Source organism: Sphaeramia orbicularis, chromosome 4 (genome assembly GCF_902148855.1).
Source record: "Sphaeramia orbicularis chromosome 4, fSphaOr1.1, whole genome shotgun sequence".
Classification (NCBI taxonomy): Eukaryota; Metazoa; Chordata; class Actinopteri; order Kurtiformes; family Apogonidae; genus Sphaeramia; species Sphaeramia orbicularis.
The window spans coordinates 38,483,232-38,501,629 of record NC_043960.1 but is presented as its reverse complement, the minus strand read 5'-3'; the positions used below and the strand labels follow the sequence as shown (position 1 = coordinate 38,501,629).

The 18,398-nt window shown below is 38.5% G+C and overlaps 2 protein-coding genes across 2 annotated transcripts; one reads left to right on the top strand and one right to left on the bottom strand.

Moving 5' to 3' along the window:
- Positions 1-1,030: 1,030 nt before the first annotated feature.
- Positions 1,031-10,381, top strand: LOC115417804 (inactive tyrosine-protein kinase PRAG1). The gene is made up of 4 exons (XM_030131932.1): positions 1,031-1,443; positions 1,806-1,963; positions 2,509-3,068; positions 7,253-10,381. Exons 1-4 carry the CDS (start codon positions 1,379-1,381, stop codon positions 8,357-8,359), a joined length of 1,890 nt encoding a protein of 629 aa, XP_029987792.1. The 5' UTR covers positions 1,031-1,378; the 3' UTR covers positions 8,360-10,381.
- Positions 10,301-15,323, bottom strand: oaz1a (ornithine decarboxylase antizyme 1a). Its single transcript, XM_030131951.1, is given in 6 exon segments — positions 10,301-10,931; positions 11,093-11,178; positions 11,536-11,711; positions 12,300-12,386; positions 12,388-12,454; positions 15,126-15,323. Coding segments are annotated over 6 exon segments (666 nt in total). The 5' UTR covers positions 15,245-15,323; the 3' UTR covers positions 10,301-10,800.
- Positions 15,324-18,398: the final 3,075 nt, after the last annotated feature.

Below are 18,398 nucleotides of genomic sequence, written 5' to 3'. Positions count from 1 at the left end.
GTTGATCTGTCTTTTTTCACAATAAGTCCTAGTCTTTAACTCATAAAGGCCCAGCACTACGTTTGTGTCAGTTCCTAAATGAAATTTTCTCTACAGTATATCTAACCTTTCGTATGTGATTTATCACCATTTATTATATTATCTTCTGTATTTTGTATTTTATAAATATAAATCAGGTATTTTCCTATATTTAATTCACTGATTATGTACATGTTCATAAACGCTCAGATTAAAGTTGAGGGTTATTATATCAAAAACAGAGAAAACTGCAGGAAAAAGGGACTTTTCCAGTAAAATATATCATTAACTGAACATAAACCAAGCATTTCCATCCACTGTCATTGATCCAACTCCATGGGTTTTACTGGTGAATCTACGTTGTAGAAGATGACGGTGTTTCCATGGTAACTACGGAGTCTCTGAATGTCCAAATAGGTCATATATGATGACCATGAAAAGATGACAAACTGTGTTTTACACCAATTATTTACATGTATCAATAAGATAAGTGGATCAGCCGGTATTAAACAGTAGATGCTTTTGGTCTGTAATGGATGTTTGGGTCTTTAAGGGTTAAGCATGTTTCAATGAGGTCACTAAAAAAAGGGCTAAATTTCACTCATATTTCAGCTTTAATATTTTACAAAATACCAAACTTCCTAAAAACATGGTCTTTTAATCTTATCATTTATAAAAACTGAAAATATTTACATTTATCAATTTGTTTTTAAATCTAATCTCTAAATATTTGTCCATAACTCCCTCAGGTACATGATATGAGCATGTTTTTTTCTGCTTTTTTCTCTCTCTCTCTTTTTTTTTTTTTTTCCAATATTTATATCCCCCTTCAGTGAAAATAAAAACTCTTAGATGCGAGCACCAAGGTCCAAAAGAAGGGATTTCATGTGTAAAGGCTTAAACTGCATCATCCAAAACAGAAAAGTTCATGCTGAGGTTCCACGTGGTGAATGTAGATCAACTGCAACTGACGGAACGAAAGAGCAAAGGGTGCAAATTGAAGGGGCTCTGCTGTAACTGCTCTTCCCCATTCTGTCAAGTTGAGGTTTGCTCACAGAAACAGCTTTGCCCTCAGAACAGACATTACTTTTCCGGTACCAACCTCAAGCGCTCACAGACAGAAAACAGAAGATGAAGCGATAACCTGTGAAGCAAAATTCACTTTAATACATGCAACTGAACAGAAACTAAGACAGAGGGAGGGACTCTAACATATGGGAAGTCTTTGATAAAAAAAAACAAACAAACAGAGAAGAAAACACTGAGTGAGCCACCTGTAGGCTTCAACATGCGCTGTGTACAGTGGATTATGAGTTAGGTGGAAGAGCAGGTTAAGTGTTGCAACTTCACAGACTCCCCGATGGCGTCTGGTTCTATTAGCTGGGTGCAGGAGAAGCCGCCAGCGCTGCCTGTCAAACAACACAGGTAAGACACTTCATCTGTGCTCAGATCCTAGTAGGAAGGTCTGATTAGATTAAATTTAATTAGACTTTACTGATCCCACAATGGGGAAATTCAACAGTCAAGGCAGCAATAGAATAAAGTGCAAGAAGACAGTGCAAAAAACAAGATTCAAAAGCTTATGCTGATGATTAGTTTTCTGCTGTTTCATGGTAATAGTGTACCGGTTAAAGGTAGTGTGCATCATGTGACTGTGTTGATGACTGCTATCATTTTGACAGTTAAACCTTCTAACTTTCTGCACAGGCTCCTGATACGAAGCACATATACAGTATATCCTCGGTAAAACAGTTTTTGTTGTTATTCTGTGCATTAATCCCATGCAGAAGTCATTCCTCCAGAGGTTCCAGTGCAGAGTCTGACTGTGTAGAGTCTGTTGTGTTCAGCCCTGCTGGACTCCAACATCAAAACTACACATACATCGATGTTTTCCCTGAACCCACTGATTGTCATGCAGACCAGTGTCCCATCCACCAGCGCTACGGTAGGTTTCTGAGGTGATGAAATGAATTTTGTCTGAATAGCGTCTCCATACACACACTTTCTTTTTTTTTTTTTTTTGCCTTTTTTAGGTAGATTCTAAATTTGGTCATCTATTCAGTATTTCAGTTTCAGACAGAAAGTGGTTTTAATGTCAGCTGTCTTTATTCTGAAATATCAACAAACAACTAAACTGAGTGAGGATGTACAAATCCCATTAATGTCATGCAGCATCACTGCGTCTGTTTCTTGGTTCTCCTATTCTGAAAACATGATTGATATATGTATAGGGAGCTCAGTGTTGTGGGAAAAACATACCAAACGTACTACAATGTGTGGTTCAGTCTGGTTCCCGTGAGAACTGAATAGAGGAAGTAACGCCTGAAACTTATACTTCAACCAAAATGCATGTGATATTAATGGGTTATTACGACTTTCAAAATGTCTCATAAAACAGTTCCTCATGCTCAGAACTACCAGTTATTGCATGTTTGTTGCTTGTGCTCCCTGTTCAAGCCAAACCCAAATCCCTCTCCTTGTGTTCCTCAGATCTTTCCCGACACCAGATGAGATTTTTCTCTGATGGCACCCCGCCGCCTGTTCCAAAGAAGAGGTTAGTTCGTACCCTCTCCCTCCCCGGCGTGCCTCCGTTCTCTCCTCTGTCCCCCCGGCGTCCTCTGCAAATGCACCCTCAACACTTTGACAACCCTCTGTACATGTTATCGCCCATACGTGACACACACATCTGTGAAGAGGCACCAGAGGTTCATACAGTTTTGAGGAGAAATCCAGCAGTGCCTTCACTGACCTTCTCCCAGCTGTCCTTCGACACACCCGACGAACATCTGCCCTACCTCTTCAGCAGCTTTGACGACCTGAGTGTTGTCTCCCAGGGGATTCAGTATCGTCACCTACTGTTTCTTAGAAGTATGGCACAGAGAGTGGACTCCAGGATCCTGCTGCAGGGAGAGGCCGTGGGGAGGGACGTCAGCTCATACCAGCCCCGGGAGTTCTTCCTGTGTGAGGGCGTCGAGCCACAGCAGGTTGGAGACACAGTTTATTACAGCCTGCACAGCCCCAGGTTCCCAGGGAGGGAGCTCGGTTTAAGGGTAAGCTCACATCTCATTATTTTACTCCACAGACTGTATGTTTTTATCTCACACACCAATAGGTCATGAGCTACTGAAGGTGCACCGTCATCATTGTTGTCTTTGTCTTTGTTAGCAAATTCTTCAAAGATCTTCTCTGAGAAAACTACTGGTTGGATTATTTTCAAGTTTTATGTCTAGCTTCCTTGGGAGCATGTGTTTAAAGTCAGTTCACAGTTTTGAGATATTTTGATTTTTGAATTTCTGAAGAATTTTTAAATTATTAAAAATTTGCCTTTACTTAAAATGGTCCATATTTTAATGGTTTATAACATGGAAAATGTTAGAGGTATCAATATAGTTACAATTGAGCACTGATGGGAAGTCATATATGGACTTTTATTTGGGTCTATGACTTTTGACCTTAAATGATCTTGAAGGGTCAAACTCAAGGTCACTAATGTCTACATTTCAACAAACGTCTTCTCCAAAACTACAGGTTGGATTCATTTCAGATTTTTTATGCAGCTTCCTTGGGACAATGTCTATAAAGTTTATTCACAGTTTTGAGAAATGTTGATTTTTGAATTTTTGGTGGACTTCAGAAGTATTAAAAATTTGCCTTTACTCATAATGATAAGAATAAGAATAAGAATAAGAACAATAATAATAATAATAATAATAATAATAATAGGGTGACACAGTGGTGCAGTCGATAGCACTCGTGCCTCACAGCAAGAAGGTCCTGGGTTCAATTCCAACACCAGTCGACGGGGGTGGGACCTTTCTGTGTGGAGTTTGCATGTTCTCCCTGTGTCTGCGTGGGCACTCCGGCTTCCTCCCACCATCCAAAGACATGCACTGACAGGTTAATTGGTTAATCTAAATTGCCCATAGGTGTGAATGTGAGAGTGATTGTCTCTATATGTCAGCCCTGCGATGAACTGGCAACTTGTCCAGGGTGTACCCCGCCTTTGCCCCTATGTAGCTGCGATAGGCTCCAAGCAACCCCCGTGACCCTAGTGAGGATAAAGTGGGTTCAGAAAATGAATGAATGAATGAATAAAATTACATATATACATATATAAACACATAGGTACATAAAATAAGCAGTGGTGGAGAATCCCAGCTCCATAAAGTAAAAGTCCTGCCATGTATTTATTCCAACCATTCACTAAACCAGCTCATTTTGATGAGCACAACTTCTCATCCAGGTTGATCGGATAATTAGTGGAATGAATCATCTGTGTTAAGTGAACGGGTAGAACTAATACATGGAAGGACGTGTACTTTATGGAGCTGGGATTCTCCATCACTGTTTATAATGGCTTATAAAATGGAAATGGTTAAAGTTATCAATATAGTTATTGAGCACTGATAAGAAGTCATGTATGGACTTTCATTTAATTTATAAAGTTCTCCTCCAGTGAAAGTACCACCCAATTCTGTTGGGATATTGATCTCGTGCATCAAAACCAGAGGACTCTAACACAGCGGCAGAGCCTGACAACCTCGCAAATTCAACTTGTTATTGATTCTCGACAGAACATACCAGTGAGCTTCACGGCCATCGGTTCTATGTTTTATGTTCTATTCTTAACAAAAACCAAACTGTAGGAGGTGTGTGTAGCAAACACCTCACTACTGCGCTTGAGTAGAGTTTTCATGTATCATACTTTACTTGAATGTTTGTTATCCTGGAAAAATTTTACTTTTACCCCCTACATTTGAACACAAATGTTGTCATTTCTACTCCTTACATTTTCAGGCTTTTTACATCAGGAAAACACATTAGGGAAATTATCAGTTATTTACATTTGGTATTGACTAACTTCAACCTGAAACTAAGATAAAATGACACATTGAAAAGACATTTTAGCATATGAAGAAAAAAACTACACAACCTACACACTAGCTTATAACAAAATATGACAAGACGAAGCAACATATGATGTAACGAGACAAGAATGACACAAAAGATGTAATAAGATGGAAATGATGCAACAGGAAAACAACATAAAAAATGTAAAAAGACAATAACAATTTGCCACCTCTGATAAAATGTTCTGTATGATCTCAAATGCAGAAACAGTCCCACTAGAAAAAATCAAAATATTTTGTCTTGAAAAATATAAACCAATTATCTTGGACTAAGCAAAAATTATCTACCAGTGGGGATTCAGTCACATCCGACCTCTGTCCTTGCATGATAATCAACATAATCACACAGGCCTTTCAGTTTCCAACATTTATGGCCAACCTGTAGGCATTTAGTCACCAAAACCTGATCAGTTCATCCTTGAATTCGATGAATGTTTGTCCCAAATTAGAAAAAAAGAAAAAGACCCTGAGGCATTCCTGACAATTCACAGAATGGACAGAAATCAGGTCACAACAACCTCGACCTCTGTCCGTAATTGATTACTTAGTCTGTGTGAATGTTTTTTCCAGATGTTGCAACATTCTGTCATAGCCATTCCAGAGATATATCACAGTTTAACATGTCACAGTTTACAGCTATTTTTGTGGTGATTTCTAAATGAATTTTTCTCTACATTTATCGTGTCTTTAGAGATTTATCACTGTTTATTATTATACTGTCCACAGCATTTTTTATTTTTTAATGAAAATCAGTTATTTTCCTGTATTTAATTTATTGATAATATAGATGTTAATGAAAGCTCACATTAATTCAAGGGTTATGATATTAAAACAGAGAAAGCAGAGGAAAAATAGACTTTTTCAGCAAATATATCATTAACTGAATGTAAACACAAGCGTCTACAGCCACTGCATAATGAAACCGTGTGTTTTACTGGTGAAGATGACAGAGTTTACATGTTGACTACAGAGCCTCTGAACGTCCAAATGGGTCATATCTGATGGGCATGAAAGGCAGAGGAATTATATTTTACCTGAATTATTAAAATGTATTGATAGAATTAGTGATTCTAAAGTTATTAAACATCTCAGATCAGTAAGTCTGGCAGCTGTTTAGGTCTCTGAGGGTAAAATATCACGGTTACTTTCTTATAGAGATGGGTGCAGGTATCGAAAAACCTGGAAAAGAAGCTGCCAAACCTGGGGAACCATGATTAGTACAAGCAAAAAAAAAAATACAAAACAGTCATTTAAGATACACTTAATAGTTTGTGATGATGTTGTCCCACTCTTAGAATAAGGAGAACATTCATGTCCCAACTTATTTCAGGTTGTTACTGGTTAAATCCAGCTCAGTATTAGACAGGCTATCAGGTTCGTACAAAGTCAGGTATATTCTCTGAAAAACAGATGACCTTTTGATTGAAAAACATGTTTGACCAGATTTTTTTCGTAAATGAGGAAAGTAAGACTCATTTCCTAGAGGCTTTTTTACTTCCTTGATAACCCCATTTGTCTAAAGTCACTCTTTCACCTCCATTTGATCGGAATGATGCAACTCAGATTCTTATGGTTTGAACAGACACATGACCCCAATTCTTCCTTCCCTCTTTTGGCTCCTCTTTTGTTTTCATTTAGCATTAATTTTTACTGGTGACTTCAGCTTGTCTTCCCTTACTGTCGACCCATTTTGAGTCAGTTTGTGACCTTAGATCCTCAGGTTGGGTTCTTCCAGCTGCTCCAAAGTCGAGGCTCAGATCTATAAAAGTGACTGTGCTTTTGCAACTTTGGAACAACCCACCGGAGGAGATATTTGTGTGTGGGGTGGGGATTTTTTTTTATTTGGCTTGTTTTTGACATTTTTTTTTTTTATTCTTCCATTCTCTTGTTACATTACTTTAACTGTTGCTGTTAACGGTGCTATAGTATCATTATTAGTAGTAGTTGTAGTAGTAGTGGTAGTAGTAGTAGTAATAGGTGAGTAATAGCAGTTAGTACTTACTTTGTTTTCTTTAACTTACTGACAGTTATTCATTTGCCTGCTTTTATGTGAACTGTTTAATGTTCCTAGTGCATTTGAAACTGTGTGCAAAACATGGCATGCACATTATGCGCATTGCACCCAAAAACCAATTGAACAAACATGATCTTTATCGACACTGGCAACTATGACACTGGCTTGCGGTGGCAGTAAAACTTCCTCTGAAACTGTCATCAGGTGTGATAACTGCAACAGGAAGGCCACAATGAACACATGTCAAAATTATTCTTAATACTGCTCTTATGCAACAGTTTCCTGTGATTATTTCTGTTTTTTTTTCTAGCTACACAAACCCACTGAGGAGGCCTGTTCAACTTCCACCAAACCAAACCCCCAGCATGTCAACGTGCAACACATAGCTGCTCATTTCACACCCAGCAGCGTCCTGAAGGATTCCAGCAGCACAACGCAAACTCAAGACTGTTCTGATGTTCCCAAGTCAGACTGCACTGCTGCTAAAACACCGTGTGGAGGCAGCAACGAGTACGGCAATTACACACAGAGCAGCCATGTGTCCACGGTCCAACATTTACTTGAGAAAGGACACTCTGTGAGCGTTGAGAGAGACCTCCCACAGGCCACGCTGGAGGACTTTGTTGAGGACAGCAGCTCACTGCAGAGCACAGACTCTTTGCTTTATGATAAACGAGTTTGTTTCCTGTTGTTGCAGATATTAATGGGGGCACAACATCTATACAACAATAACACTCCAGTAGCTGAGCTCAGGCCTAGGGCGATCTTTCTGATGTGGCCCTGCAAGGACAGAGGAAAGGCAAAGGAGGGAGAGAACATGACAGAGGAGAATGTGTCTGAAATGCACGGAGGATTAAAAAGTGAAAGAATTAAAAGTCTCAAAGAGGGAATGTGGCAAAAGGCTAAGAAAATGGGAAGGATACAGATGTTATGGAGGACACTGGGTTCTCCTCGTGTTGTGATAACCTGCAGGTCTGATCACTCTGAACCTCAACCCCTTGTGTCCATCAAAGCCCAGATTGGAGCTTTGATCCAGTACTGCCTGGATCCACAAGAGGGCCAGGTATCCCTGTCTAAGTCCTCTTATCGAAGGGTTCTGCGGTCCCTGGTGTCTCAGCTCCACAGGGACGGCAGCAGCAGTGGGCTACAGATGGCTGACATGGTGACCGGGCTCCAGGTGCTCCTCTGGGGCCCGTGTTGGGGCCCTCAGTTGAACCCAAGAGGCTCTGTGACACCCGCTGTACACAACTGGCTGACGATCAAACGAGCCCTGCTGGTGATGAAACTGGCAGAGAAAGGGCTGATCCAGGATCAGTCTGTCCTGGACTGGGAGGACTGTCTGTGTCTGCAGTATCTGGCATTCACAGACCCAGAGGCAGTTGTGACTGTAACCAGTCAGCTACAGATCACTGAATGAAAAAGGCAGTCCTGTTAAGATCTATATTATAAAAGCTAAGGGACCTCTGTGTGCCTGCATGTATGTGTCTGTTTTATAACTGAAAAACTGGACTAGAGCTGAAACGATTAATTGATTTGTTTAATCTACTCAAATTGATTAAAGGGAAATATTCTATTGCAGTTTTCCTGAATTGAAGCTTCTTTGTGCGTCACAAGAAGCGTCCGTGTGAAACACAACAGTGGAACCAATGTTTAACAGCAGAGAAATGAAGGAAACAAAGCTTTGATTCAGGAGAATTGTGGTTGAATGATTTTTTGGATCACTTTGAGTCGATTAATCGTTTCAGCTCTAAACTGGACAGATCTAGTCTTTGCCTTTTTCTTTACTTATGAATTTTGGGTGAAAGATCAGACAGCCACAAACAGCTTATTGATACGACCGATACTTTTGGAGTTATTAGTTGTTTTTAAAATTACAATGGGCTTACAGGAGGCCTGCGGACGAGTCCATTCACAGCTGCAAATGGGAGGGGGGGGCTGGATCTGGATCAGTGGAACCACCAGGACACAATGGGAGAATCGGGTCCAGCTGTGATCACACACTAATGAGGTCTGTCTAGTTCTTACTGTGGCCCGGTTCAACTCCACTGGTCCCTGGTCAGATGTGCAAACGTCACCACCCCCCTTCGCCGTAACACAGTAACAGACTGTTTTGCACAGACTCCATTCAGACGGACCGGAGTTCAGCGGATCCAGACTGTCGCTAGCTGATCAGTTAAGGAAACCAGGACGGCAGTGAGTCACAATAAACCGTCATGTTCAGTCCTGTGTAAAAGTCTTATGCTGCCTTCACGTGCTACCAGAGAATAGTAAAATTCACAAAACGTCATGTTCAGTCCTGTTTCAAAGTCTATGGTCTGCATTCATGTCGAAACAAAACGAGTCCATTCTATTTCTTCCTAATCTGTGTATTACACCAGTGAACTCAGTCAAGTCATCCAGTAATGTGAATGTGATGAAGTCATACAGTAATGATGTAAAGCCCTTTTAAAGACATGTATAAGGTAACTATGAATGCATTCTTTTCTGTTACTTTTGCTTAATTCAAAACAAAATGAGGGCCAACATATTTTTTCCTTATCTGTGTTACACCAGTAAGCTTAGCTCATCCCCATTTTATCAACTCTACTGCTTCTAGAACCTATGGATTCCTAGTAAACTACTATTTTGTTATTTAATGAAATCAGCATTGACACCTTTCGATCATTGTTGCCTAGGCATCTTTTGCACCAAGAATATATGACAGTATAATTATGCATTCCCTCTTCTTCATTTTACGTTTGAGAAAACTTATTAAAATACAGATGAAATGTTAGATCATGAAATACTGAATCATGGTGCAAATACTATTTTGTCACCTGTTACTGTAGATTAAATAAGAACTGCAAGTGTATTTGGTTCAACAGAAGACTTGTTTAAAACAATTATACTGAATAATTAAAATTGTGCTACAGATTTCTTGCTTTTCCTCAGTCTCCATGATTACTTGTAATAAATCAGTGAAATGTCTACAAAAGCCCTCAGTCTGCTTCAGCTACAGATCAACTTCATTTACCCCCAGAAAACCAGTGTTTATTGAATCAATCTCTTCTAAAAACTTTCAGTTCAAGCTGATCTCACAGCTGAGTAACGCAGGGTTCAACACCTTCCTACATTCTTCAGCTATTTTGTTACTGTTTAAGTGTACACGCAAATACTTTGGTGTACAGAGTGCATTTTAATTTCTGTGTAGTGTTACAGATTATACAAATAGAAAAGATAGTTACTGAATAAATATTTCTAAGTTAAAATGTTGCAGGTTACACACATACACAGGTAAATTCACCTTGATTAAATTAAAAGATAAGATCACGACATATATTGAAGATACCATACAAGCAGATAAAACCAAAGATGACACTCTAATGGGAGCACTTTTATTAAGTACAGTTACAACATGCAGATTTCTATCAAGTGAATCAAAACAAATGAAAATCATGCACACATTAAAAAAGAAAATCAATATTAACAGGCAAATCAATTGAAAATTACTATGAAACATCTACTTTTGTATGATGAATTGAATTTTATCATAAATATCACACGGTAGAGATGATTGTTGGAGTGTTCAGGGAGGATGAAAAGAAGTCAGCACTACACGTCGCGGAAAGTGATACAGTGGCGAGGACGCATTGCCCAGATATTATACGGGGGCTTGCTTTACATTCCTGGTATATTAACATCTTACCCTAGTGCAAATATCATTGAAACACAGCACATGGTAGGTAAAGGTTACACAAACAAAACCTGGAAACCTCAACCATACTGAACTTAGATTATGTTCATTTCCAAAAAATTATAAAGATGTGTGGGTATGGATTGAAAGAAGAACAACAAACACTTGTAACTGCGCAGCGTTGTTTAATCATCATCCGAGGAGTCTCGCTCGATGCTGTAAGCCATGAAGAAAGCGTCAGGGCGGGAGGGGACGAGGGGATGACCCGGTCTCACAATCTCAAAGCCCAAGAAACTGAATGTACGCAGCAGAGATGCTAAAGAAATTTAAAAATACACTCAATTAGTACAATTTTACTTTTTCTTACAGTATAGTTCAAGACCACCAAGTACCACAAATATTTAACAAACACTAACAGTCCTTTTTGTTCTGGAGTTATTATGCACAGCACTAACTATAAACCCACAAAAACCTCACCTCTATCATCACGATTCTTGTGGAAACAGATGAACACATGATCAGCCTGCAGCTGCTCTTCAGCAAACTCCAACAGAAGAGCAAAACTGATGAAAACATAAAACAAGGCAAGGTTAAGACCTGGACGGCATAAAAGATAATGCATTGGAAAATAAGTAAGCAGAATCAGACTACATCTCTGCAACATACATTGTTATGTTACATAGCATTACAAGAGCTGAGCGACTGCAGTGCAGGTCTATACGTGTAGCATGTGGGCTCATTAAAGGTAACATTCAAAGTCAATTGTGATTCTTTGCAAGGGCATTTAGCGTATCAAACTGTGGAATTCTTAAGAATCTGATGAAAAAAACAGAATTAATGAAGTCAGTTATCAGTTTTGCTGCCATCTAGTTAAACAACCTTGAAAGATGACTAATTAAAAATGTTTCCGATGTACTGACCTGTCTTTGCTGCCCTCAGGCAAAGATCCAGAAGGGATTTCAACGTAAAGGTTCCCCCCTTTCAGCGCTGCCCTCCAGACACAGTGCTTGCCTTCAGAACGACGAGGCTCAAAGAGCAAAAAGCGTACTCTGCTGTTGGCAGGAGGGGGCTCCTCAAGAACCAGCAACTGAGCATCCTATTGGACAGGAGAGCAAACAGTGAGACAGAATAAAAGGTGGGAGAACTGTGCAGCAAATAAAGTAGGTAGGTAGGGAAGTAAGTAGAATAAAATACATATGATTTTTTAAGACTATTATGTGTCCACTAAGAAAGAAAGAGTCAGCTTCAGCCTTTAAATAAATCAGAACAATTGCATAACTGAATGGCTTTGAATCATGTGACCAGCTACTGCAGCTGTGTTTAAACTCAGGACACTGAATGCCTGACCATGTGATGCAGTGAAGATAAAAAAAAATAAGTGTATCAAGTTCAGTGTTGTAAAAATGCAATGTGTAACAAGATAATGGTGAGTTTCTGGAATTGGCTGATTTATAATACTCTATCAGGGTCAGCATGCAGAGTTCAGTTTCCATTCAGAACTCCCAGTATGACCTGAGACACGCTGATCAAAGAATGTGTAATACAATCAGTGACTGTGGTGTCATTTATGCCACACTGACCAGCATCTAGACTTAAAAAGCCTCTCCTCAAAAACAAAACATGATTCTACTCAAGACTGAGATGTAATGATTTTGAAAAAATATGTTAAAGCCATTTCACTTACAGAATAGAATAGCTTAGCTGAAAGATTGCGATCCCGCTGGTCATTCCCTCGCCCACCTGGGATCTTCAGGGGTGGGAGAGGGGCATCAGGAGCACCACAGAGGCCCCGGACACGGGTTACTGCAACAGTGGGAGCACCGCCTGGGGCTGGAGATACTGGAGGATAAGACACACACAGATGGAGCCATTACTATGGAGTATTCACTAGAGCTTCTGAGAGCAAGCCCAAAGCAACCTCCTAATATAACCAGCAGGCTTAGTAAACATTAAATAGTTAAGTAATATCTGAAATGACTGTAAAACATTTGCTAAAGCTGCCTGAGTCTTCAACATACAAAGCACTGGAGCTCATTTTAATCAGTAACTGCAGCCCCTTCTTACACACATACATTTGCATTGTGTATTAACTTGTTTGCATGACTGACGACTAAAAAAAATAAAATAAAAATTCTTATTCAAATATTCATTAGACTATTCAACTTCTTGTTTCACAAAGACACATGTAAAACTGTTCAACAGTTTAAGTTTAGCTTACTTAAAACAATATTTGTGATTATCTGCTTTAAGCTTTAAGCATGTCACATGACTCTCGGGTGAAAGCTGCCACAAAAACAGGTTCTGTTTGTGTAACCATTAGCCTACTTTTGTCCCACTCTAACTGCACTGCTCTGGTTTCAAAGAGATGAGGACACACAGCAGTTTACGGAGAAACATCAGCCATTTACATTCAGATTCCACTAAAAGTGTCTTAGCGGATTATCCTGGCTTGCTTCTGCAGATTGGCAGTGTGCGCCGCTGCATATATTTACAGTGTTGAGAGTAGGCCTATTCTCAGAGCCTCTGTTGGGAACAAAACCCATTAGCAGCAGCGCTGCCACAGAGACACGAACACTCATGCCCACTTACGCAAATGGCACTGCCGTGCTATATGTGGAATGTACGTGTGAAAACCAAATGAGATCCATTGTTGTTTCCAGGTTAACCAAGTCAGTGCACAATAAGTTGACTACTGCCTAATCTTGTAACGTTCTGGAGATTCCAAACTTTCATGGACATGCAACGTTCGCCTTAAAACCCATTAACAGAGTATGCAAAAAAAAAAAAAAAAAAAAAAAAGGCACAAGGGCTTCATGTGTCTTCCTGCATCCAATTTCACTTAGAGCTTTGAATCAGTTTTTTCATTCAGTCACTAACTAAAATAAATAAACAACAAAATAATTTGTGCCCTCAGTAGCAGGTATACATATTAACACCCACTGAAAAACAGCTGCTCTCATGGCATGACAAGAGCAACTCACACTCAATTAGTACCTTGTAAAACACCATTAATATCTAGGACATTCTAACAACAGGTATTATTAGAGTGAATTCTATACGCCTGAGAATGTCAACATACCATCTTCATCTAAAAATAGTTCATATGCTCAGTTAATGTCACTGACGGTTTAGATGGTCATCTGCTGGTTATTCTCAAACCAATGTTGTAAGACAACAAAACAATACCAAAATTCATTCCTTAAAAAGAAAAACAACAACACAGAAATATGCAACCGCTACGCTCCTGGGCAGAATATGTCATCACTGTTCTGAAAATTCCCCATACCACCCCGCCTGTGCAGGGAGTGGAAATTTCCTATGAGTCCTTCAGAATACTATAGGGCAAGATAAACAACCAAAAGCCTGTCGAGGCACGACCGAGTAAAAACTAGACCAAGAGGTTATAAGTTTTAAAAAATATGACCTATATTTCCAGACGTCAACCCCCCCCTCTCTGTTCACATTTCCAGTCGCTCAAATCAGAAATTGTATTTGGACGTGAACCAGAAAACGAGCCCCGGAAACCTTTGGCTGCCTGGCAAATGTCCCCCACGGTGGTTAATAATAAACTAGGATTAACGCACACGTCAAGGGCTCTTCTAAACCTTTATTACACATCCCAGTAAAGGTTGCAAGGACAATCCATTTGTTTGTGGTTAAACTAATGCCTACAAGTTGGAAGACGACTTCCAGTTAGCTAACACCTACGCCTTTGAAAAAACGGTAGAAAACATGAAGCCACAGATCATCTCCTTAGGCATCACTTGGCTACGTCTAGAACCTACCATTAATTTAACACAGCATTTTTAAACCTCCTTAATGTAAATAGACAGTTTATGTAATGCATAATATTACACTCCTTAAATGCATATATATATTTCTATTCAATGGTAACCAAATAGGAGAACCTCCGTATTATATTCCAAGATCTTAAATTGCTTCTATACTCTTTGTTAGTTATAACGCTAGCATTAGCCGCTAGCGAAGAGACTGCACTTGCGATTCAGTTAACATGAATTATCCACTAAATGTATCAGTTTACAGATGCATCTGTTTAATTATTGCTAATGTAGTGACGTGTTGTTCTGAACAGCAAACTGGTTGACATTTTATCTTCCAAGATCACTTTGGTACTTTGCATTAGCTAGCTAACGCATTCTCTACGTTTCACATTGGTTTAACTTGTTAGCTAACCAAAATGGATTTGTATATTTGCTGGACACTAATGTCCAGTAAATGTTATGCAATCGTGGACACGCTACGTATATTCTCGCAGTTAAGACAGTATTAATTCCAAGCATTTGCTGAAAAAATATCCGATAAAAGAGAGTTGTTAAGCTGCTTAGGAGACAGCAAAGGAAAAATATTGCCATTATGTAAACAAGAAACATGGGGAATAACACTAGCGACTCCAGGAAATATACAGTATCAGTTAACTAGGCCGCGGTGTTTAAACTTAGCTTAGCTCGCTCAGGTTAGCTTAGAGAAATTCACATCAACAACGACGTACCTTTCACTTTCTGTTTTATTACTGGTCTGCTCAATAACGGGCATCTCGGATAAGTTTCTCTCTTTTTCTCTAACAAAACAATGACTATTCAAAATCGTCTGTAGGTTGGATTTAACCATCCGGCCAGCGTCCGCAGCTGATGCTCGCTCGGTCCGCTCCTCGTCGCCTTGTGTCGGGCTGAGCTCTGGCAGGCTGCGGTATTTGACAGGGGAGTGTCCCGGACAACCTGACGTGACTCTGTGGAGGTATGACGCACTGCATTACAAAACAATTCAATGGCAAATCTATTACATAATAACAAATCCGAAGAGCAGAACACGCTCACCAGGAAGAGCTCCAGTTAATGATCTATATATGATCTAAAGAAATATTTTTGTAGGGAGTCAAAGCTGCTTTACATCATAAATACAGAATATCTAAGGCTGACGTCATAACAATATGGATACTAGGCAATAAAACATCATTTATTAACATTTATTTCCCTGGCAATCCTTCACATGTGGTGATTTAACTCACGTGAGAAAGATATGTAATATATATGATAATAATGCAGCAGGAAATTATAGGAAAATATAATTAGAAAAAATAAACAATAAAGCCACCCAGAACATCCAAATATTGTGGATATATAGAGAAAGGGTGATTTAAAAAAAAAAAAAAAAAAAAAAATATATATATATATATATATATATATATATATATATATATATATATATATATAGGGTTCTAGTATTGTCCATCGTAATAGCTAATCTATGAAGTATGAAACCCAAAGCTCCGACTGTGTTTGTACATAAATAAAGTGTGTGTGTGAGTGTGAGAGTCAAAAACTGGGTTCCATGTTTTTTTTTTCTTGCCCTACAAATAAAACTTGTGACACTCTTTTCTATATTCAGTATTTTATTCATCTAACCTCAGATGCCTTACAAAGCTGAGGTCCATTCATGTAAGATTCATGTAACATTTGGACAAATAGTGAAATGTAACAAGTATCTAATACATAGAGTATGTCGTCAACTCATTAAAATAACTGCCTAAGTCATAATTTTCAGGCTTTTTAAAAACAAAAAATAGCATATACTAAAAAGTTTGGTTCAGGTTTATTTTTTTTACTTGAAAATTGTGATGTAGGCCATTATTTTAAGAAGATAGTGAAGTGTTATATACGTAAGTCTGTGGGTTCATAGACTTTCAGACATCTTTTGAATCTTTAGGTCACCACTGAGTTGTTTCTGCCTCCAGATCTCCTTATGGGATAGTTTTATTTGTGGATGGGGATTTGACAAAGTTGGAGCGATAAGAAGATCAAAAAAGCCAATCGGCATAAAAGGAATCCTGAACCTCAAACCTAAAGCTTGATTCATGACCTGACTGTGGTAAAAATAAAATAAAATTAAATAAAATAAAATAAAATTAAATTAAATTAAATTAAAAATAAAAAAAATACCTACACTGGCAGACTCCAGTGGAAAGCCAGTAAAATAATCCCCTGACAGACCCCACAGACCCCTCACACCCAGAACTCCCCCTCTTCTCCCCCCTCCCCTCTGGAAGGAGATTCAGAACTTGGAAAACATAAACAAGGTGACCTCAAATACAGTTTTTACCTACAAGCGCTTAAATGGACCCCCACACACACGCACACACACACCACCATTGACTAAAAAACACCACCCTCTGTTAAATGACTAGTGCAAAAATCACCCTTTTTATTCATCCAATTTATTCACAAAGATTAATTTTGACACAATTAGTATATTATCATTTACTATTGTCAACGGTACTAGTTATAGGTGATATGATGATGATTCTGCCGGTGCATAATATAATAAGCCACAGTTTGAAGTGTTGGTTATACCCTGTTGCCCATAAAGTTGGAATAATTTTGTTTTCAGACACATTCATGTTTTTATTCTTATTTTAACACATTAGTAATCGTCTTTGACCAGGTTCAATGATTGCATACTGAGTCCCGATTACACTTTTTCTATCAAGACTAAATCATATTGTCGCAATTATTTCAACAGTTAACAAACTAATTTTGTTTTTATTATTATAAATAATAATTTCCTTGGTCTGACTGGAAAGTACGTAAAATAATATTATGACAAAAACAACAGCTATTCATTCACAAAGATTCATTTGAAAAACAGTAAAAATATTCCGTGTAAACTTTATGGACAACAGTTTATTTTGGACACTGGACACTTGGTACTGTGCAAAAAATGCAAAATGATTATTGTTATTATTATTTTTAAAATATTTTACACAAGTGATGAAATGATTGAATGATCAAATTACTATTGATCAGTTTGCTAAGTATTTTCCTGACAAAAACAAGCAGATAAACTCACATTGCAAATTCCCATATGACATTTTGTCAAAATCTGCTGCCCTACTTCATCACTATTGATAGAAACAACTAATACACCAGGTAAATTAGACTCAGAGTCAATGATTTACCTCATGTTAAAGAAAACAGTGCAGGACGAGAAGGCATTTTTAGATGCTGAGTGTATTTTCTGCTTTTATCAACTTCACGTTTATGAATCAGTGTGTTCCAGTACTAGCTCCTTTCAGTCAAACCAGTTAATGTTTAAGATTATTATTTACTTTTCCAATGAGTCAAAATCAACAGTTAACTGTTTTTTCCTTGTTCTTCTCCTACTTAAAAGTATTGTTTTTTATTTTGTTTACTGTTTATTAAATTTTATTATCTGACTGACAACTTTCTCCTGTCAGCAAAGTCCCAGCGGTAGACACTATGAATGTCGTTTTTGTTTTTTCTACTGCGCTCATCTGTGCCTGTCCATCAAACAGCAAAGGAGCAGAGTGTGGTGTGTGTTTAACGCCATCTCCGGTGCCTGTACAACAGAAATCACCAGGAACACAGCGCACTAAGACGAACATCTATAGAGTTAAAGGCCCTGGGAGGTAAGATTCTTCTCATCTCTGTGCAGAGTAGTTGTGGAGTTAAACTCCAAGCTTCATGTTATTGTAATTTGTTGAAATCCACAGCCAGTTACAGATGTCTATTTTGGGCAATGGTTATGTTTGTCTGTGACATACATGTCGTTCACTGTACATAAGCACCTTAAACAGACTTTGAATCTGAACTGAAATGCTTTGTTTGGCTGACAACATTTACAGAGAAAATCTAAATTTACAGGACTTTAGGAGCTGAAACAGGAGTTAAAACATTTAAAATCACCACAAGTAAGACATATCCACACCCCGCATTAACATATGAGTGACTTTATAGCAGCAACACAC